Source organism: Mercenaria mercenaria, chromosome 6, assembly GCF_021730395.1.
Source record: "Mercenaria mercenaria strain notata chromosome 6, MADL_Memer_1, whole genome shotgun sequence".
Classification (NCBI taxonomy): Eukaryota; Metazoa; Mollusca; class Bivalvia; order Venerida; family Veneridae; genus Mercenaria; species Mercenaria mercenaria.
The window spans coordinates 81,656,276-81,681,126 of NC_069366.1; the positions used below are offsets into that span (position 1 = coordinate 81,656,276).

Below are 24,851 nucleotides of genomic sequence, written 5' to 3' on the forward strand. Positions count from 1 at the left end.
CCTTAGGGTACAATACTCAGATTATCGTAAACTGTTCACAGCAATAGGTAATCTATGTATTTAACCAGAGAATCTACCTACACTATCATATAAAATGGCGCCTTTCAGTAAAATAAAAAAAAATAAATGAGATACTACTTAGTAAGGGTCATTTGTTTCTTTTTTCATGGTTATTTTCAAATTGATGGAAATAGCAGTTGAAAATATGCGCACTAGCAGGTACTTACAAAACACAACCGCACAATCATATGTAATAAATGCAGTAAACCGAACGAATTCTAATTGTTACGCTTACAGTACATTGTCATCACCTTGGAACTAAATTGCATATCTTTGTAGAAGATGGTTCACTTCACATCTTTACTTTGTGGTCTGTTCTAAACGTTGTTTGATTGCTGTTTGGTATTGCTACATATTTTGTTCTAAATTCTTTATACATGTGATTTACTCTTAAGTTTTAAAGTCAGCTGGTGATTTTTTACCAGTTATTGTATGGATCGTATGCTAATTTACTACCACTGAATTTTGGAGAAACATGCCCGTCAAGCCATTAATGCAGTCTCCAACTTTATACAAGGAAGCTGGGTGACTTCTACGTATAAACACGTACTAAGTCCATATTTTAATTCAATTAACAATGGGCTAAAAAGATTGTTTCAGGACATAACTGAATTGCCACTCCGCCGGTTTCCCTACATAATGATTATCTTCTTTTTTTACTAAATTAATAATAAACGTGTATTGCATTTATCTAACAGGTGTATGTCAGTATAAAACATTTCGATAACTGACATTTTGTAACTTTGATATAAATTGTTTCGCTTTAATTTACATGTTTGTCGTCCGCAGATGTTTGTTTTTCTTGATGATTGTTATCATCTGTAATGTACTTGATATCATTTTATTCCGGTCGCCCGCCTGAATCACAGAAAAAACGTCAAGTGCATGCAAACCTTTCTAGTCATATTCAGTTGTTTTCTTATTTTTCAGTACTATTTTGTCTCAGAGAACATGGTCGGAAACCTTTAGGTAGTTGACCAGTAAAGACAATCGGCAAATTACATATTCTCTGTAAGCGATTTAGGAATTTTCCGCTTTTTACGGAAAGTATTCACGCAATCAGCTACATTACATCAGAAAAATGCTGAACTGTTTAATAATGAGAATATGTAGTCACACGGATTATTAATATTTCCACTTCCTTAAACCGGTGTCTAGATTCTAACTTGTTATACCTTTTTTCCTGTTTGAAATACATTTATGCCTATGAATCTTGTTCCATTATAAGGTTAAATAAAATAATCTTGTTATTGTCGAAAACAACGCTAAGCCTATTTATTACGGCTAATTGAAGATAATTTTATATTGTTCTCAGATATCATTATTCTACAGAGAGTCTGGTTAATGATCTAATGACTGTAGAAACTGAAAATCAATATGTTAGTGTCGCTACTTTCTTCTTTGATAGCAGCATTTCAATTATTAGAGCTTGCGGTAAGGAGCACCAAAAGAAGGAAGCGTATATGAACATTGTCTCTCTTGGTGTTGATAAAATCACACGTTCTTATTTAAAGACGCGCCATAGAATAACTGTATTCTTTTGTACTTCCATGATGGTTGCATAAAAAATTATGGAGAAATACAAGTATCTACTTAAAAATTGATAGTAGCATATATATCAGACCAAGACAGTATGTTTAACATTGTATTAGATTTATCTAGCAGTATGCACAGTACTTGATGTATTTAGTCGAGTTTAGACCACATTTTGTTTCTACAGTGTAAGTTTGTTATTTGTCAGTGTTTCTAAAACTATACTGAAAACAGGTCGGCTAAGTACGTTTGCAGGTGAAGTTGTGAAAACAAATTAAATCAGGGAGGGCCTAAAATGTCCACCTGTGATCATGTAATTTAGTTGAATTATACCAGTATTATCGGAATGATTTTCACGAAATTCATGTGGGAGAAAAAGCAGGTCACAAGATTGTGGTTGGTCTTTAAAAAATACACGGAACAATCTAAATCAAGTTACTGTAGGTTTCGTTTTGGGGAGGCTGCGATTTTGGTACGTGGCATTCCCTGTTTAATATTTGTCTTTGTTTTTTTTTTTACATTTTACATTACAGTGTGCAAAGGTATTGACTAAACTAACATAACGTTGTCAATGTAATAAATTAAATTAAACATAGGCGTTATGATCTATGTTATTTAGATTATGTTAATCGGTGTGTAGTGGCATACCCTCTTACCTCAAAAGTGAGAAGGTAGATCAGGGGTTTTGAGGTCGATTGTATCAGAAGTCATTTTGTCCTCCACCTCTGGTTTATGTGGCGGAAATGCCAGTTACTTGCGGCGATCAGGTTAGAATTAGTATAGAATCATGTAGCATTAGTAAATAAGGTTAACTGCTCGCCGCTACAAAACTGGAATATTGTAAAATGGCACTAAACAAAAATTAAAAATAAAACAGGTGTATAGCTAAGTTAGTAGGAACAAATTATATGTTTTAAGCGATGCGTGTGCATGTTTATAATAAAATAATTGATTGATCTCATAGAAGTGCAGAGAAAAAGCGCAATCTGCTTCTTTTTTTTATTTATAGGCGACAGTTCCACGATTCATTGACAATACTATCCACTTTCAAAGTTTTTGTTTTTTTATATACATTTCGAAGATATTTCGAAACATATCCACGTCAATCACAATCTACTATTGTAATAAAAAAGTACATATTCACAAAGGTCGGCATAATTAGCGACTGCTTAACTAAATATAGGTGGGTACATACTTTTAACGCGCCGTATCAACAATAGAGATGCACCTGCCCCCGCTTTTAACAATTACTGAGAATAACATTCAGTGTGGTGAATTAATTTTGTCTTTTGTAACACCATTATGGTGAAACTGTATCAATAAATAAATATTTACACAAAAAAAAAAAGAATTTTCTAATATTGTTACGTTGATATGGGCGTTTTGTTGTGAGGGTAATACATTTCGAATAACTGCGTTTATTCTATATCTATTTTATCTATCCAATCGTGACTGTTCATTTGCAACACGTGACCCTACAATATATTACCTTATTGGACTAAGTGCATACCAAAAACCTGTTTTTTTTTCCGCATTTGGACGGTTCAGAAAGTCCCATGTTAAACATATGATAAAGCCCGAAACGCGTGAAAATGTTCCGAATGTAAATCGGGTGAAGTAGGCGCTCTATGTACAGAGTTTGATTATGCGTCTTGAAATAAGGAAGGCAGAAATAAAGTGAATCATTTTTAATTTTAACTAAAATAAAATAGATATAGAATAAAAAGGTTATTTAACATTGAACTGTACAATACCAGATATATTTTGACTCGTACCCACCTGGGTACTCGTCCAGATATATCTCCGTATTGTACAGAACAATGTTAAATAACCTAATAGTAAATGAAAGCATGCATTTTTGTCTCGTAGTTTAATCGAGTACCATTCACGTCTAATTTGCTTTCCAAAAGAACAAAATTGGTTATTTATTATTAATGTGTTTTTGAGTATAAACGTTTTTCATCTGCAAAAAGATATGTGCATATGTCTTTACTTTGCAAATGACTATTTAGTCTGTTTACATAATCGGCTAAAATGGAGATAAGCGTGTTTTGAGTACCTTTAGCCTTCAAACAATAAAAAAATAAAACGTATTTACTTCATAATAATCAATCATTCATCATTAACACTATGAATGTTGATCTAGGTGCTGTAGTATAACTACGTAAAACTATGTACTTATACCCTCGGAACTGATCTATATTCAAAAATGTCAAACGCCACCAGAGTTCTATGATATAATTTGCTTTTGGTCTGGGAAATGATTCGAGCGGCAATCGTACATACTGGAACGTGATGTATAGCATTATGCTCTTGTTATTTTAATGTCTAATACTGTTTGCTAAATCAGAGTTTCTCTGGACATGACCGTTTATAATAAATTTGCAAAAGTGAAAATGCCTATAGTCCTTGTACAAAACTTTTCTCTATATTCAAAACGAATGACGGCATTTTATATGCAACTGTAGTGTAACTGCCGCTTTCAGCGGACAAAAATAAACAAACGATCGTACTACTTAACATTGAATCAATGCACCGATGATGAATAAAATTTCTGTACTTTAGGTGTTGATATAGTGCCAAATTCATACAAGCTGACTATAATTGCAAAATTAATATGAAACAGACTATTTCCTGTTATTTAGCAGATTACAAACAAAACAGTAGGTTAAGACTTTAATCTATATAATATTTACGTTATTAATAGTTTACGATATTCTCGTCATTTTTTTAAACATTCACACTTTGAGGCTGGCAATACTTTGTGAGATGATCATAGTTGCATGAAAATTCGTGATAGCCAAGTTCGGGATAGCAATGCTCGCAAATATGAGCGCCAAGTGTTATAAAATCTAAAACTTTCAGACTTCACTTAAACAATATTTTTTACACTTTTACAAAACCAAACTTATCGTAAGCACAGTAGAATGTTGAATTTGTCTAGATGTTCGGTTATAATAATTAATATGTATATGTTTCCTTGTCATTCTGATCTACAGATTTCATGATGTAATAGGGAATTCATCACAAATGTATGGAAATATGAAATTACCGTATGGGATAGGACTGTAAGCGACTGTAACTAGTTCTGTGGTTATTGAAAAACCATTAATAAACCATTTCCTTCTGGATTTTTTTCTGGAATTTGGTATAGACTACACAACTGATTGTCACAAATACATTATAAAAATGGAATACAAACCAGAAGACATCTCGATGTACGACCTGCAGATATAAATCTCATCAGTGAACATAAAAGAAATCAATCCTAACTCATGCTCATGCGATTTTATGCCTTATACATGGCGATAATTAAGAACAGAAGGAGATGAATAAATTAATTTATTAGACAAATACTGCATTTTGTAGACCACTCGGTCATTCTACTCTTCCATTTTCGTTTTAAATTACGATTGCGTTAAAACTCTTCTTTTTTCGCAGATTATTTATATTACAAGTACGAAAGTTGCTGCAAGATGCAGCAAAAGCTTAAAGCAGTGTACGTAGTACTGTTAGAACAGTAGATGATATAACGATACTGGTGTTGTTGTTGTAGGACAGTCTGATGGGGTTTCATGGATGTTGGAAAAACATTGAAGGATATTTATTGACTGCTCATGACACATATGCGAAATTGACCTCTAAGTTTCGGTATATGGAATGGAATGTATTGTATACACTAGGTTGTGCTTAGATTCAAACTTAGCTCAGATGTTATCAAGACCATTATTCTGATAAATGTCTAATTAGGAATGTGGGCTCTGTGTGATACTTTTAAGTTAAATGGTGAGGAAGGACTAAGATGTACAATGAATGAAACACAACATATATCATTTTGTCCCGCCTAGGGGCGTGAAACTCACAGTTTAAAAGGAAAAAACCAATGTGGCTATTCAGATTACCAATCGGCATTAACATTGAAATTTATGTGGATCACCTTTGTTATTGTTTAATGTAATGTACACGTATAACAGAACGTCACGGACAATTCACACCTTCAAGCATGTCTGGATTTTTTGCCATTTGTATCATTAAACAATTTTGTATAAAATGCCCTCTTAAGAAATTTTGTCGGAAGATAAAATCGGTATGTCTTTAGCGCAGACATTTTTACCAATCGCGCAAGGCAGCTACATTGCGCGTTAAACAAAATCTAATGTGAGTAAGGCTCGCAAATTTGTTATTTGCGTTGAGCGGTTTACAAAACCCGTAGATTGGTTATTTGCGCGTAACATTTGGCAGCTACTGCCAATATTATTATGCAAACTGTAATTATTGCAACACACTTAACAAAATATTTGGATATGCTTACATTTGAAATAATATTGTTAAGCCATCAATATAAGCTTGAGAAATGCATGTTTTAGAGTTTATGGAAAAACACGCTCATCAAAACTATTTCGTTCTGGCGCATTCATCAAACTGAAGACGAAAGTAATTTTCCACGTGATGTCCGACAAAAATGCTTTCTTTTCTGCTCTTTGATTTCTTTCCTGCTTCTTTTTTTCTAGTGAAACTTATTTTTCTCGTTTGTGTTGTTAAATCCGATGCCATTATTATCGGCCAGATTAGACATTAGAAATAAAAATTTGAAATTTTGTTACGCGAAAGGATAAAATCGTCCATTACGACATTCACTGCACTTACAAAAAGCCATCACAAATACTCCGCGCCTGTGGGTGCGGAGAACAATCTTCATGCCCATTACTTTAAAGTTTCCTCAGGCTGGGGTCTCCGTGACCGAGTGGTTAAGGTCGCTGACTTTAAATCACTTGTCACTCAACGATGTGGATTCGAGCCCCACGCGTGGCGTTGATTTCTTCATGTGAGAAAGCCACCCAGCTGGCTTATGGAAGTCGGTGGTTCTACCCATGTGCCCGCTCGTGATGAAATAAGGTACGGAGGGGCACCTAGGGTCTTCCTCCAAAGTCGCCATATGACCTATAGTTGTGTCATTGCGACGTTAAACCCAAGTTTCTTCTGCGCATCTATCTCTACTGCCATTTGTTTATATTTTTAATGAATCAAATAAAAAAAAAAGTTATAACATTTCATATGTAGAACACTTACGAAATTCTGACACTTTGAGACATTTAAATAGAATGTGCAATTCAAAACTCCATCATTATCGAAACATTACCTCGCTGCAAGATGTTGCAGTAATAAATATCATGACTAATAGACATTTACGAGAATCATGCGCTGCTACTATCAATTAAGTTAGATAACATTAGACTTTGTGATTGTTTTGATTATTACATAGCGCTTAAAGATATCATTCGCAGTAGAAATAAACATGCAAAAATCAAACAACATTATACAATTCTGTTTAAAAGAAAAACACAGATATGGTCCTTTTCAACTCCGCGTTGTAAGCTGGGAATGTCGTATTACATTGAATTATTTCCGGTAATAGAAAATACAAATGTTTTGCCTTCTATGATATGCATTAAATCGCAATAAAACTATACAAAATGCCAAATACCATTATGATTACTGAATGTAATTTGTCTAGTGGTTAAACGTACGCACAGGGGAATGATTGGATCAATATTTATACAGATCGTGACATTTTACCATTTCAAACGCATATTTAATACCTTTTAATGTGTGTGTTTTAAACGTTAGAATGCATGGTCGTGAAATGATCTCAACCTGCCAGTCCAGTCAGGTAATTTGTAACTTTCATTTTCTTTCCAGCAACTTGTCAACTCTAATGTTAGTTAACACTGGTTATCGCCAATTTAGTCTGAAATACTAGTTATCATCAATTTGGTTGAAAACACCAGTTATCAAAATAAGGTCTGAAGCCCTGGACAAAGTTTTGTTTTCTAGAAACTGTAATTGTATTTTAATCAATAAAATATATGAAGATCCTTTGGAGTATATAACGCAACCAAGCAAAAATATAGCCGACTCGGTTTGATTGAGTCTGTTCATGAGAGGTAATAGAAAATGCAACATCCCTCAAGCCACCTAGCACCGGCAAAGTTCTTCTAATTCGGCGAAAAATAGTTGCAGATTTAATACTTTTTTTTAATATCCTGACTTCTAACATCAATAACACATTAAAAGTCAAAATCACCCTTTAACAAGGTTTATTAGAATTATGATACTGAATTGCTGTTTTGGAGAGGTCAGTGTTGGACTAATTAATACATTTGTCTTACTCCCTTTGGCAAATGTCAATACTGGCTGTGTAACAGATTGTATGTTGTTAACAGTAGATATGCAGTTTATTTAACAACAACTCAGAAAACAAATATATATATTGGAAGCATAGAAGGCAAGCAAGCTATATAATACCGGAATCGTTTTGATAGGGCCTGTTTTTAAGAGGAATATTATGTCACACCGCTCACGCCGCCAATTAAGCAACCAAAACAACCTATCTAGACACAATGATTGATAAAACAAAACTGATTCAATCAAGAACAGTTGCGGTTTTAAAAACAACGTTGTCTCTCAAGTAGTTTCCGCTCAATTGCTTTAAGCCTGAAACACCGTAAAATTCTGATTCCACTGTTATTATTAATAATCTTCCTAAATAATGTACCTCTTTAATGCTAGTGTGTTCAACAGCGGCAATGCAGTATAACACGTATATAGTGGTGTTTTTCCTCTCTTCGATTACAGCAACAATATCTTCGACACCGAGACAGCAACTGATTGATGCGGTCTGGAAAAACATCTATTTTTTACAGCGTGTAGCAGATAACAGATTGTTAGTTTTCAGTAAGAAGCGTTTTTTACCTCTGAAAGAAATTGCAACTGTAAATTACGTGAAGCCTAACAGATATTTACGAGAAACAGTTTGTAACGAGGTCACCGTTATGTGATAAAATGGATTTCTTATTTATTATGGTATTCATTAATCAAAATAAAAATATATAAAGCTGTATATAGATATCCATTATATAATCTGAAAACCCATTGAAGAATTTCGATTTCAAGTCTTCATGGTGTCACGTGTTGTCGGTAATTGCAAATCATTGTTTATCTACATAACTTGTAATGTACATTTATTTAATAAATTGTTTCTATTTTGGTGTGAGGTCTTAAAGCGTAAGGATAATTTTCACTTGTTTTTGCCCTGAAGGTGCATTTTCGGAATTTAAATCAGGTACGAGAAGGTAGAACTATTAATCTACCGCACACCAGGAGGACGTGAAACAAACTTATTATACAACCAAATGCATATTTCAACCTATCAGAGTTGTGCTATTTGGACAAGTAATTGAATTCAACGACTTTAACTTCTTGGTCGTGGACTCCCGAGCAAAACGAAGCCATATCTCCTTTGGTACAAATAGTACTAATAGAAATTAGCTCGCAGTAAACAAATGAAGTACTAATTTTCATTTCAGTTTCATGGAAACTGCAGGAGTTGAATAGATAATGAAATGCAACGGACTTACAGACAAATGGGCGAAGGAAAACTTTAAACACTAAATGCGTAATGCGTCACCAATACTGGGTCATAAAACGCTCAAAGTCGTTAGGGATTGCGTAGAAATGTGATGTCAAGTAACAAATTTAAATGCTAGATAAAGCTTTAAGTAACAGTAGGCTTGAATCGTCCTCAGTTAAAATATATGATGTTTTTTAAGGAAACCTCATGAAGGCTTGTTTTTCTATTAAATAAAAGCATTATGTACACTTTCTCAGAAAAACGGTTTTGTATTTTTCTACAATTCGGTCTGGCTGATACATGGAATATCAGGAACTTTCCATCGAATTTCAATATTTTCTGTTTATTTGTTGCCCTTTTTCAAATAAAGGCATGTACATATTTCAGGATTGGCACTGTTATGTTCAGAGAATGAATAACACTGATATCAGTTGAGATAAAGGTGCCTACGCTTAAAAAATAGTGCGCTTTACAAGTACTTCATTTATCATTTTATGGCATGATCATCATTATCGCGATACCGATTTCATTATCACTGCAAAGAACATGAAAAGTTGTTAATATCAGATTCGGTTACATAGACACTGAGTTCTACAGACAATAGGAAATTTCAAAGTTAACCATTATATTGAAGTTTATCAGTCTTGTACAAGTAAGAAACCATGACCATTTATTGCGAGTAGCACCTTTTCAGTGCTAATACATCATAAACAACATAATTGATTGTCGAGTTATAGTCTGCAGATCATGTTCAAATTGCAGTAAGTTACCTTTGATATACAATCTTTTTATCTCTTTAAGAAATATTTCATTTATCTTTTTGGCCAGGCTTACAGTTCATACAACGTTTTTAATTTCAATGGGAGTTTAATTAACACATACATGTATGTATACATTTAACTATACGAAAACATTCATGAATATGTGTTACGCTGTCCCTTAGAGAATACGGCCGAAATTGTTGAAACAAAACCTTCGTCTCTTACTTATCCAATAATAAAATACAAAGGGTGCGTGTCTAGATTTACTTAGATGATTAACTGTCGCAAACAATGATCTATAGCATGGTAAGAAAAAAACACGACACAATTCAAAAGGATCAGATAAATGTATATTTCCACTTGAATTATTTGGCACGCAAAACGCAGTCAGAGCCATACACCACAAACAAGCTAAAATATGTTTTAAAAGGCATTCATTTATTTGGCAAGTTTCTCCAACAATCAATAAAAGAAGTTAAAACAGACTGAATTAAGTCTATGGCGATCTGACTTTAAGCCATTAAGAGTTTCAGTTTTATACCAATTATACAAATGAGAATAAACATAAAATGTTTGGCCTTTTATAACAAGTATATATTAATATTGTAATGGAATTCTCCCTTACAAAATGAACGTCATGAAATTATGTGACAAATAAATATTTAGCATACAAGTAACTGCTGAACTAGAGTAATTTAACTTAATACAAGGACTGTTTTCAATATTTAAAGTGTTTATATACGTCATACCTAAGTAACTTTCCTTCAAATGGACTGTTTCCTACAAAGATTCTTCATAAAAATTAGAATGTTATCGTTGTTGACATTTCTCCTTGTGAGAGAGAGTACTCTACATTAGGATACGTAACTCTTGTCATAATTAGTACAGGAGGCAGCTGGTTCTTCTAGCGAATAAATTAATTACTTCCCGACACGTACAGACTATCTACAGACGTATTGGAACATTTCTGACGATGCTGCCTTGTGTCATTTACGGTATTTAAAAATGGCGGACACGGATCTTTGGACTACTTCTACATTTTTAGGATCCGGCTTTTCGTGAATGTATCTTTGTTATGAATGAAACTTTTAGGGATTCATATTTATGCTTAAATAACTTAAAGCCTGATGTAAGCCGGATATTTCACATCAATTTTAACATTTTACTATGCATGTACTATATATTGTTAGCGTAACAAATTTCATCTGCATGTATCACTACGCTCAGCGTATAATGCCCCGGCTTTTTGTCGATATGTAATTTCATAATGTATATCATGTATAATTATGTGGCTTTTCTTTTAAGCCGTGCTTGTAGTACTCGAGCCTGAAATGTAACGCACTTTTATTGTTCTCATTGTTAAATGTTGCTTTGGGCGTATCACATTACCTAGTCTTAAGCCGGGATTTTCATTGGTCAAAGCCGTTGCCATTGGCACTCCAAAGGCTATAAATACGGGTGTCTGCGTTCAGTCGGTATCTTCTTCTCAACCGTAAAACCTTGAGAGGTAAAACTCACAGACGAGACATTTCTTTCAGAATTACAAATTCTATTAAGAAATACATAAAAAGCTCTTTAGCAAGGTAAAAGAAACACTTATTAGGTAGTCTTAGCTTTATTTCAAAGAACAGAAAGCCAAATTCATAGAATAGGCACTTTAAGCCTTACAGAACAACAACAACAACAATATTATGAAGTAAATACAAAACCATGTAAAACCGAACCTTGCAGTATGCCTAGTCTGAACTACCACGTTATGGCAGAACCAAAGAGATGCATTGGTCTACGTAATTCTACTTATATTCACATATTATAATGCTTTTTACTGATGTAGATTCTATATATAACTGCTTTGACTGAAGAAGATCCCATTGCATAGGCCTAGGTCCTCCATTGTTAATCTATGACGATGTAATTGTTTCTACGGTGTAATATCATTTCTACGATACCATACTGTCAACTTCTGGAACGTACTTTTGTGTTATGTAAGCGTTATACGATTATTATGATGTCGCAATATTAAAAAGCTATTTTTAACCGTTCATCCGAGTTCCTGTGGTAATTTGAAGGTATTGATGTAAACGGTGATGTATGTATATCGGTTATCATTTTGGTCCGATATCCTGACTAGATAGGACCGAAAAGGTTTTCCCAATATATATTATATATATATATTGACGCATCTACAGAGATTGTCCAATATCGACGCATCCAAAGAGGTTGTCCCAGGTATACATTTCAACGCATCTGGTGTTAATCCAAACATACACTTGTATTTGTATGCTTTATCAGGGGAGATGTTGATGTGCAAATACCAGTTATTACTAAGTAGATCGGTATCCTGATTAATAAGGATGTGCAACTACCCAGGGGGTAGGTGCTTACAATATAATCCAGTTTAAACCGTATTTTAGCCTTCAAACAGTACTTCACAAAAGTATGCAATGGATGTGTAAAAGTAAATAATAGACCTGTATTTATGTGATGTATATAACAAAGAAGTGTATGAATACATAATTATTTTCGCATAGAAACAATACATGTTTTTTTTTTCTCGTAAAATGTATATATTCGATTACAGACTCGCTATAGGTATACCTGAAATAAAATGTAAAACACCATAATTATTATCGGGTATCCCAAGTTTTAGTGTTAAAAGTATGCTCGGAGAGATGAATGTACACATTATAAAGTGATTCAATACACAAATTGCAAAATATGTTAAGTGCTCGGTCAATGAAGTATGTGAAATGAATTCTGTATTTGCGGAATCATGTTTTATTTTTTCACTGTACTCTTTATTTGCAGGACTAATGTAGCGGACGTCTAGATAATCGTCCCTCAGCAATCATAAAATGTACTCCCATTCCATGTAAAATGACGATCCGTGACATTTCTGTAAGTGTTTCATTAGTCGCCGGTAGAAACCGGCGACAATATTTGATACGCTTTAGGATTCTTCAGCTGGCAGGAGAAGTTATTAAAATGTGACAATCAAAAATGATGTTGTATATAAAAGAAAAATAAGGCAGTTAATGAAAGGCTTGCATAAAGGAATAAGGAGTGAAAATTGCATGAGATTTTTATTATTTCAAAAGATAGGTTTTTTGGAAAATAGGAAAATTGTATAAAGAACTTATCCCTATATGAATATTATTAAAGGGTGAGTTTCAAGTTAATCCAGGTAGAGTTATCTCTTCACTGCCCCTGTCAAATAAGAGGTATTCCTCCTCTAAAGTGCTGCATGCTTGAGAGATTATTTACAGCAGACTTTTAATGGAAGATTATGTAAAGTGTATATTGAATAAACTGGCATTATCTTTGTTGTAGAAGTAATTAGTTTAACAGTTTATAAATAAGGTATCAGTAAAATTTTTACTCTAATTTCCAGGAAACAATATGGTTAATTACTGTTGTGTACCACTTTGTAATGGGTTGGATGGTTCCATTTTCCAAAGGACAATGCTTAAAATGACAAATGGTGGGAAGCTGTGAAGAAAGGAAGGCAAATTATGGGATCAATCAACTGCTTCGGTTTTCCGGCGACTGGATTTTCTGCATCAAAATTTTACTTGTTTCTAACTGTTGCAAAACAATTAAGGAGTCACTTTATCATTACAAGACTCCTTATATAAATTACCAGTCAATAGGTTGTGCTATGGTCCAGTCTAAAGTTTAAAATAAAAGAAAAAAGGAAATATGAGCATTTAATTCTGATTTTCGTGTAATAAAACCCTTAAGACCTCGGGCAATAGATTTGACTATTGACTGGCTAGCCATTAGGTAGGTATAAACTTAACATTTGTACATGTGACAGGATCTTTCGATACAAAGAACAAAAATTATATGTATCCTTTTCTGTACACTTTAATTCATTTTTGTTCCATACGTGAATACTGCGTATTGTCGACCGCTGGCATAACACACGAAACGAGGCGTTACTTTTGGGCGTCCTTTGGCGTTTATTCCCCGGATGGAATTGAGTCGAGTCGGATCACGTAGCTCGAGTAAAACGCTCTAACACCGGGAACCGGGAGTGGAGTTTTACAGCCTTGTTTACATTATCGACGGGGGAAAACCAACATTTCTACAAAAGAAGTGTTATTTCTTCATTCGAATAATATTTTATTTGGTCATAAATTTATCATAATTATGTTTATTTCGCTACAATGTTTCTTTGACATTGAAGTTGTACCTTCTCATTCCGCCATATTATTCTCGTATTGTTCGCGGTCCTCCCGATTAGGAGGTGGTGTGAAATTTTGACCCGAGAACAATGTTCTTGGGCCTTGTTCGTGTCGTTAGGGCGATTCTATCTCGGGTCAGACACAGAATAACAAGAAGAACGAAGCGCCCAAGGGCGCCCATGGAGTCAACATGTATTTATTATACTTTACAATCAATACACCTGATTCAACCTCAGCGCAGGAATATTGTCAAACAATCACCCTAGGCTTGTCTCCAAGCAAATCACGTGAGTATGGTAAAAACATGTGATCGTGAAATGGCGACATGCTTGGCAACGCCTCATAATCAAACGTTTGCCATAATCTACAGGCAATTTGACATTTATGCTACAGATATAAAGAACTAAATGATAGTGTTCTATTCATGTATACTGTGCGGTTCTTCGAATTCTTTGACTGCATTAAAATAATTTGTCTTTCAGGCTAGAACAAGAAGTAAATTTGGTATATCTGTATTAGTTTTCCGTTTTCTACTAGAAATTCAAGTCAGTGTTCAATAGAGGATTTCTCGTTTGGCGCTCCGCATTAAGAAGATAGGTCTAGACCTGTTCAGCCAGGTGTCGGTATAATATGACTTAATGGTATCATGTTAGGTGTCTTCAGCATGATATTCTAGAAGACAACACTGTGCTCACTGCTACAAGTATACATCGTCGCTTATATGACTGAAACGTTGTTGAATAAGACTCTAGAACCGAACACATTTAAAAGTGATTGGAGTGCCTACTGTATCGACTAGAAGTAGTGTTGGAGTTTACCTCTAACTAAGTCGTCGTTCATTCTGTCATATTTTTGTGCGTGCAAATGGTTGACATATTTCGGAGTCGATACACCAAGGGTTAATTACGACAACATATTTGTTATGAAGATTTTATGATAAAATGAGCAGTTAATGACTGTATCTAATAATTACAAGCCGACATGTTTCTCGCAAATATTAAACCGACATACATAGAACTTTTTAACGCACGTTGAAATACAAGAACCATGGTTCATCGTTAGGCCTTACATTCATCGCTGACATACTAACACTGTATTGATCGGATACTTTTAAAAAGACGCACTATATAGATATTAAAACGGCACATTGGCAGTTAAAGTAAAGATCTTTCTGCCTTGCAAAATGGTATAATCTCTATTTTGGAAACTAAAATGCTTCCTGTAATTTAGCCCATATAATGCTGTAAGACTTAGTCATACAGAAAGCATGTATCGTAGATAAACATTAAAAATATTGCTATCACAGTCTGTCCCAAATTGAAAAAATGACATCTCATTATTCAATACATATCAAGTAATTATACCCTCAACATACTGTAGTGCAGTGCGTGCCTGTTATTTGTTTCCGTGTGTATTATTACTAAAGAGACATTATGTTTTGCTTTTCAGATCAAACAAAGAGCTAATCTGTTTCTTTTTATCTAGCAATACATACAAACAATCTAAAACACATTCCACCGGTCGGTATGACCTTAATAGCATGCATGAATTTTTGATGCCTCCGTTTCAAAGTGATTTAGGGCGGACTTTGGATCCATAGACTCTTAAAAATGTAGGATTTGTCCTGCTCGATTTAAACGTGTGAGGAAGTCAGCTTGCTTGCTTTCTGAAGGTCGTTTATTCTGCATGAAATATTATACGGAAATGGTGACGTACGCCGAAACATAAATTTGAACAAAATTAAACGTAAACAGATGGTTTTCGTTAAAGGAGTCACCTCTGAAAGTAGGAATAACTTGAAAGATCTACCTTTCTGACTTGAAATTGTCTTAACCCGGCTGAGCTATTTACTATTAATTTTTTATACTGGCGTTTTCCCCTACTGGTGGATCACCGCAGATAACCGTTTGTCAGATCGTTCGTCGTCTTTGTTTGTTTTGAGTTCAACGCCGTTTTTCAACTGTATTTCAGTCATGTAACGACGGGCAGTTAACCTAACCAGTGTTCCTGGATTCTGTACCAGTATAAACCTGTTCTCCGCAAGTAATGCCAACTTCCCTACATGATTCGGAGGTGTAGGACGAATGATTTCAGACACAGTGTATTTTATCAAATCGTCACGGAGAACATACGCCCCGCCCGAGGATCGAACTCACGACCCCGCGATCCGTAGACCGACGCTCTCCCTATTGAGCTTGGTACATGTATAGATGGCAATATGTAGGATGTACAATTCCTTTATATTGTTGTTTATGGCAACGATTGTTGTATAGTCCAAATCTAAGAAAACAATGGCAAAATGAGACCCTGAGATAACTCTGAAAGTGCCAGACATTTTTTTCCTAAAACTTGTTGTTGTTTTTTTGCATCTATGGTCATACAGAAAATAAGCAATTATTTTATTTTTGTTGCTAAAGCTGCAGATGTGATCGCTTTGACAACAAATATTTTGAAATATGACAAAATGTTGACACTACGATTACTTAAAAATTACAAGAGATTTTTCATATAGTTTGTGATTAAATACGCGAAAACTCTCGATATGTATATATTTGTCCGGTCATTTGCCCATCTGTCTATCTGCCCGTTGGTCAAAAATAGTGGATACTCCTTCCGAGAAACGTGGAATATATGCAAAATGTAGAAATTTAATTTGTCTGTTTCCCCTGTCCAAAATTTAGTGACAACAGAAAGTTACCGTGATAACTTCAAAAGTTCACGATTTCCTTCATAGACATAGATGATAGATGGTAGGTAATTTCAGAATATTCAAGTTCTTTAATTTAGTTTCAATAAAAATTGTGTGGTAACTACGGCTGTTAATACTTAAGATGCTCATTTCAGTAGGGTACTTTTTATAGATTGTTAATAGTCTATAAGGCTTGTTAAATATATCATTGTCTGACATTAAGAGTGCTCTACAGAAAAATTACAGGCGGTTACTTTGGCTCCTCTGAAAGGGATAATAACTTTATTTGGCGTTTTTGTTATGGAGAGTAGATCTGAAATTGTGTAGTTATATGTTTTAATTTTGAGATATTGATGTCTGGAAAAAATCGAAACTGTTCATGTAATGCCTCACTGTGAAAATCAACACCATATTATCCATAATTTCTTTAACGATAAGAATAATAAATCATCAACACATTGGTCTCATGGTCTACATAAAATATATTTTATTTGAGGAAACATAATATATCTAGCTTTTATAGTAATTCTTAGACAAAACTATTATACATGAAACATACGAGTGTCGCGTCGCCTTTTTATGCTCTATAGGCTGGTATATTATAATTATTCCATTAATGGTGATACATTTACGTAAACTATACATTCCAAACAAATACGAATCTAAAGAGACATTTTGGATATCCTTAACCACTAAGCGAGAATTGATTTCATAATGTAAATTTGAAAATAGCTTTTATCTTGCATCCGGGAAATTAATGAATATATTAGCTCTAGTTACAATATTCTCAAACTGCTGTATTTGATTGGTTGTTATTGAATGAAAGTATGCAAATTGTATCGTAAATACAATCATTATGAATTCATATAATAATAAGTGTTAATTGACTTCGTAGCAAATGTCAGTAGGTTGCGCACATAAAACACGTTGACAGGAAATGTCATTATTCTAACGGAAAATGTAAAATAATGTTAGCAATCATATCAATGTTGCCTAAGTATAAATAATAAGGTTAAAGCAAGAAAAAAGCCCCATTTATTCCACAAGAGAGCGTATTTTATAGACAGCGTCTTATCAGAACTTGTGATGTGACAGAGGTATTATTAACTCTTCTTAATTGTTATTACTACCTATGAAGTCATTTTCATAGGAACATCCTTGTTTTATTTATACCCGACTCTGTTTCCACATACAAAATGTTAATTACTTGGTTCTTGGAGAGTGGGTTGATTTCAAACCGAATAAAATGTATTATAAGAAGTGAAATATATTTCATTAAAATGGACATTGTCAACTGTCAAATATAATAATAATTCTTCTGTAATGTTATCACTACTAAATTAACAATTATTCACTTAAAAATAAAACGTTTATGTTAATAATATTCATTTATTTCCCTCTAAACTCCCGTTTGCACAATGGAAACTTGTGAAGAAAAAATAGGGAAAATAGAAATAATCACAAGATAAGTTGGAAAGAAGTATACATGTGGCACATTTATATGTATAAATGCACTGTTACATGAGCTTTGCTGAAAATCTGGAGACATTCAAAACTCTCTGTACGTATAGACAGGGCCTCATTGTATGAACGCTTGGAGTCACTCGCATCATTTATGGAACAGTTACTATAATAGGAAGTATGAAAATATTGAACGGTTCCTCAATAAACTTTCAAATATTTTTCTGGAATTTCATTCTACAGTGATACTATATAACTAAAAAAACTCCTTGTGTAATCTGTACTCCATGTTCACAAATATAGTGCTCTATCACAAAAGTGGTTGTGGTACATCTCCAGAAAAGTTTATTTATCAGTAATACAGTCTCGTTTACATGGTACATTTTCATTTATTAATCAAAGTTTATACGTTAAGGTAAACCGTGTAAACAGCCCTTAACTCGTTAAGAAGAATGCGTCATAAATCGTATGAATAAAGAATCAGAAACATTTCGACAACAGTATTTCTGCTTTACCATTTTGCATAAAAAATAATCTTTTACCAGGAAAAAATATCAAACGCAAACGCCGTAGTTGCTACCAATTTCATCTGAATTTGGACATTTTCAGAATCATGGATGCGTTATTCATAAAGATAAAGTTTCTTTGATCTTGGAATGTAACATATCAATGTATTTAAATATCATGATTAATGAACGCATTTTTGCGAAATTACTTTGCTCTTAAAAAGCTAATGATGTCAAAACTAGGTGCAGTTATTCAATTGCTTTGCTTGGCATATCATTTCGAAACGGCGATCCTATTTTAGATGTAATAATCAGCACGGGCATCCATTATCGCATTCATATACGTGCCAACGCTTACAATAACTTCCAATGTTTTACAGCTCATTCTTCAAAATGTTACTTGTATCATACTTCTTCATATTTTTTATTTACTTTTAGATTTAAACTAAGCTCTTATTATATCTCAAAGAAAACAAAACACTCAATAGTTTATTGTAACAGTTGCTAACAATGTTGCTTTAGAAATATTTACAAAACATCATAAATGGGTGGCAAGTCGGTATAAAATAATTATTATTTAAATTATTATTTAAAACCAAACGAAGAAGTGCTTAACGACATTTCATTTTTTTAAAATGCAATGTTAGATTTCCTTGTTCGTTAATGCCTATGTCATCGTAATGGATAATAAAAAAAACACCAGCATAAACAATTTGATCCGTCAATTCTATTATTAATAATACAGAAGGGGAAATGCTTCGAGCGATAATTGTACAAATTATCACGTGTTTTTATATATAGATTGACACTGTAGAGTATAAAATGCTATTGTATCGACCACAAACATCGCTCTGCCGGAGCCCATGTAGTAATCCTTTCTATTTTCGTCTTTTTCCAGTTGTTATATGTCACTTCCGCCAGCAGTACAAATGGACGAAAAACGGCACACGAATGCGCAAGATTATTATGTACTATGCTGACCAGGAGGCACCATAAAAAGTTATGGTATTGTGGGATTAATTCATTTGATAAAGCTTTGTTTATAATGATTTATTGCAGGTGAATGAAAAACACTTTACTGTATTAATGCATATCACCAATAATAAATAACGTAAATGCTTAAAAAAATATTGGTTACACAAAATTACATCCCTATAGTCTGATATGGACGTGATGTAAGGAATTAAGCATAAAACTTGTTAAACTCACTAGTATTGTTATGTTTCTATTGCAACGCACATTAAACGAACTGAATCATTTATTTCGACGTGATATGATACACTTCAAAACGCAAAGCAAGTATTCATTGGCTTGTATGTTCTTTTATTCGCTCTATTCAAGCTTGAACTCTAGTTTAGTTTGTTACTCAATACGGTATATGAAACATGTGGAATGTACCAATAACATCGGGAATAACTAATGTTTCCATTGGCTACACCTATCAATGTCATCTGGTATGTGTAAGGCTATGTAACAGATTGTCATTTACAGTTTTTACTTTGATGACTTAGCAGAAACGTATACTGTACAAAATGAAAACTGTTAATTACCAATGTCAATGACACACTTATTTTTACAGTAAATCGTAACTAGCCGAAGTTCATTGTTTTCAAGGCACAAATGATGACATTATAGAACAGAAGAGAACATAGTTTATTCAACTTGTACACATATACAGGTACCTCGTCGTACAAAACATTCATACAATATTCATAATGTACATGTCACACAGAGCCAATAAGAATATGTGCTCTAAAATGCTACTAAACTATGCAATTAGTAAAACTTCGTGCATACCACATGAACTAAAGGTACAAAATCGACAATCACTATAAATATAATTACCAAAATTTAAATATTTGATGCCGTTTGTCAACAGAACTTTATTTTAAATATAAAGTTTTTCAATTTTAACAATGAAATGAACGATGCTGCCGTTATAAAATATCAAGTGATCAAAAATAACATCCTGTGTTAAAGTCTTTCATTTACTTCTATGGCCTCATATATATTTCTACATTGGTAACAACATGGTAATAAGCCCAGAATATAATTGGGCCAGTGTACTTCTTAAATGTTAAAATCAGGGAGACCTTTAACTTTTTACAGAAATAAAAGACTCTGATATGCGTCTAACATTGGGAAAAAAACGTCATAGATGTTATTGGAAATGGATGTGAGCTTTTGTATAACAAACCGGTTAGATACCGGTATTTTAAGTTTAGTTTAGTTTAGTTTATTTCAAATCTTGGCCCTTTAAGGGCATCAGCATTACAGATAAATGCATATACATATACAAATTAACAGCCAAAACAGTTCAGCAAACAAATATCACGAACCATCTAAACATTAGTAACATTTACTAACAACAGGAATGTGATCAACATAAACTCAAAGTAGCATGCATGAGCCCTGTCACAAGAAAACCAACCCAACGACCCCACAAACATGGCGAATCAAAACCAGGCCATGCATCCGCGCAGATCCAGTAGAGCCCAGAAAACACCCGCACTCACTGCAGAAATTTAAAGACGTCTTAACTGACAGATTAAGCTCCACCAAAACCCCACAGATACACAGACCGGCCAAGACCCAACCAAACAACGAATCCCTGAGAAGGCCCAAAAGTAACAGAGCCCAAACAAAAACTTTCTTACTCGGATACAAAAATTCTTTGAATTAATATGGGATGGTATAAAAATTGAGCATTTAAGTATGTGAAGTTTGTTGACCCGGAAGGTGGTATACCATTAATCAAATGCAGACATAATCTTTTGCACAAGAATAGCTAATTTAAGTAAAATTGTCCTATCTCTATTTGCAAACAGTTGTTCAAAATTATACATGTTTGGTCTTCTAAAATGCACTGATAAATATTTTCTACGAAGAACATTAAAATGGGAACATTCAAAAATATAATGAAATTCATCACCTAAGGAGTGGTTATTACACAAATGGCAAGTTCTTAAGTTATGAGCTAGGTTAATAAAACGACCTTCCTCAATCGGTAGTTTGTGACTGCTGCATCTAAAACGACAAAGAGACTGAGCCAGGTTTTTTGGTAAAAGTTTAAGATAGTTTTCCAGTTCAAAAACAGACTTAAATATTCTATAGGTACAACATTTACTAGATCTATTTAACTGCTCATTCCAAGATTGGATATATTGGTCCTTAATTCTATTCTTAACAATATGTTTAAAATACAGTGGAGATACAACAGATTGGCTTAACCAATAATCAGCAAAACCCAACTCTTGCAAAGAGTTTTTAACATAATTTATCCAAAGCGAATGGTAAATATTTTTCTTATCCAACTCATACATAAGTCTATACATAATGCTACAAATTTTATCTTTTTTAGCATTAATTATTTTGCACCAAAAGTTAAGAATTCTACCTTTTATCATTAAATCTATAGGCAAAGTGCCAAGTTCACCAAAAACCATAACATTAGGTGTACACTTTTTAACACTCAATAACATTTTTAAGTATTTCAACTGAAATTGTTTTATAATTTCAACATTACCAACACCCCATGTTTCCACACCATACAATAGTATTGGGCTCACCATTGTATCAAACAATTGTAATTGTAAGTCTATATCAAGAAATAATACTCTTGATTTCTTTAGCACTGCAAACATTGCTTTCCTTGCCTGATCACACAAGTACTTTGTAGTTTTATTAAATGAACCATTATAATTGAATTTCACACCAAGATAACTAAAGTCCTCTACAACTTCTAATTGACTGTTGTTGAAATAGAAAGCAGGAACATGTTTACGTTTACCCCTTGAGAATATAACAACTTTTGTTTTAGCAGTGTTTACTTGTAGTTTCCATAACTCACAATACGAGTGCATAGCATCTAAAGCAATCTGAAAATCTTGCTCAGATTCTGCGAACACCACAGTGTCATCAGCATATAGTAAGAGAAACAACTTCAAGAATACTTCAACTGTATCATCACTTAGTAAATCTTGTACAGACTGTGATAAAACTTTTAAACCCTGAGAATTACTGGAAACATGCTCTACCAGATCATTAAGAAAAATTGAAAACAATATCGGGGAAAGATTCTCTCCCTGACGTACCCCAGTAGAACTTGTGAAAAAGCTGGAAAGACCTTGGCTACTTTTGACACATGACTTCGCTTTATCATAAATATTATATATGACTCTAAAAACTTTACCGTCTATAGAATGTCTTAACAATTTACCCCAAAGACAAGTTCTATTTACAGAATCGAACGCCTTTCGGTTGTAAACTTTTGTGTTCATAGTAATATTTTCATTACGTTACGATTCTATTTTTCATTTCATTCTAAATGTGTTCGACAATTAATTTAGTTTTCCATGCAAAGTTTGAAACAGAATATTTTCTTAGCATCTGATATGTAAGTTTTAGATTTGTGCATCCTCTAGTTTGAACAAAGACAACCAGTTAGAAATATTGAATGAATATTACACAATTTAAAATAATTGCTACGTACCATTTATGAAATCAGTACTATCTTGTTCCCTGTCTGCATATAACTTCCGCTTGAACCGCCTTGTTCTAACTTTAAGTCTTGATATTTCCCCAATGGAGAACACAGTGTCACAACTTGATGTCGACATAGTTTTTATGTTATTTTCCCGTATTAATCCTCTTATTTTGCTATACAAGTAAGGTCTGAATATTCCAAGATGACTATTATTATGACAATAACTTCACTGGAATAATATGACAATAACTTAGCTGGAATAATATGACAATAATTTAACTGGAATAATTGTTTTTTTTTACTATGAATATAATCCACAGTCCGGTTAAGTGTAAAATAAATCTTCAAATATAGTGATAGTGAAACCTTTCCCTGTGAGTTATAGGACAGCGCATTATCCAGATAAAAGCATAAATCCACAGAGCATCTGGCTTGCATCTCCTCTATCATATCGTGAAAAGATAAATGTTATCTCCACAAATTCAATATACTAGTATATCATTTTAATTACGTCCTTGCTGTGAACGGATTAGTTTCATAATGTGGCATATAGTGCTTGAATAATCAAACACAGTATGTTATGACCATAGTGCCAAAAAAAAAAAGAAACTATCGCGTTATTTTAGCCCTTCAACATAACGAACTCTTAATTTCTTCAGGTGAAATGTCTCATAACAACGTTTATATCCAAAATGCAATTTTCCGCAGTTTAATGATGAATAATAAATGAACAAATGAATGCGATGCTTTTACGAAATACTATTTCAATGTCTTCAGAACCTGCTTTCCTTTATTTGTGAATTATCAAATTTACTACTAGAAACATTTTCTAATTAATTGACATATCCAGAAATAACTGACACGAACAATACTCTCGATTACATCTCTTTGTTCAATAAATCGCAAAGTATTGAAACATAAGAACCCATTACAATATAAACATGACCTAAACATGGAATCGAATCTCGCTATATTTTTCCCCCGAACATGAAGGCATTACTCACTATATAATAGTTAGAAACTACGCGATAAACAGCTGTTAATTTCTTCCGAGTACATAAATGCATGCTATTGGCTAACAACATCAGTAATAGTTGCATAAAATACTAGATGTATGTATTGTACATGTTTGTAAATATGGATAAAAGTCAACAGCGCTGTAACTCCTTGCTGTCACACTGAATACAATTACTTTACTAGGATGCTATTACTACACGACAGATTGAATATTTAGTAAAATTAAGTTTCGCCGCCCAGATATATAGTCTGTATCCTCAATAAGGTACGTTCCTTTAAGATTTATTGGCTATTATATATATTCAATGAAGTCATGTTTCTCCCAGGTGTTTACACTGACTCTTCGTTAAAATCAAATTTCTCCCAGATACGAAGGGTGAATATTTAGTGAAATCAAGTTTCTCCAATATTAAGAGACGTCAAGATTTTTCCCACATACAAAGGCTGAATCTTCAGTCAAATTCCTCCCAGATAGAGTTTTAGAGTTTATTCATTCATGCATTGGACCATAGGTCCCTGAGCATACATGCAAACATAAATATATATTTACAAATAGTTACATTGTCAAGTATCAGTTAATTGAATATGATGTAAATATCAGTAGCACATCAATATTAGAAACTGCAATATTATATCATATACATATTAATTCATATATTATGTATCATGTATACAGCGTGAGGAAAGAGAGGTTTTCTATCAATTAAAATAATAACAATATTGATTTCTAATGTCAAAAG

At 33.4% G+C, this 24,851-nt stretch overlaps 1 protein-coding gene across 3 annotated transcripts in view; it reads right to left on the reverse strand.

Annotated features, from left to right (window-relative positions):
- LOC123548405 (short transient receptor potential channel 7-like) overlaps nucleotides 1–24,851 on the reverse strand; it is a 317,739-nt gene that overhangs the window by 128,420 nt on the left and 164,468 nt on the right. Inside the window, exon 1 of one of the 3 annotated variants that reach the window (XM_045335622.2) lies at nucleotides 23,101–24,092. The exons of the other annotated variants lie outside the window; for them this stretch is intronic. Within the exon in view, the coding sequence (XP_045191557.2) occupies nucleotides 23,101–23,227 (127 nt within the window). The 5' untranslated portion in view covers nucleotides 23,228–24,092. Of the gene's footprint in view, nucleotides 1–23,100; nucleotides 24,093–24,851 lie in introns of those variants that run through there. 3 annotated transcript variants of the gene reach the window in all.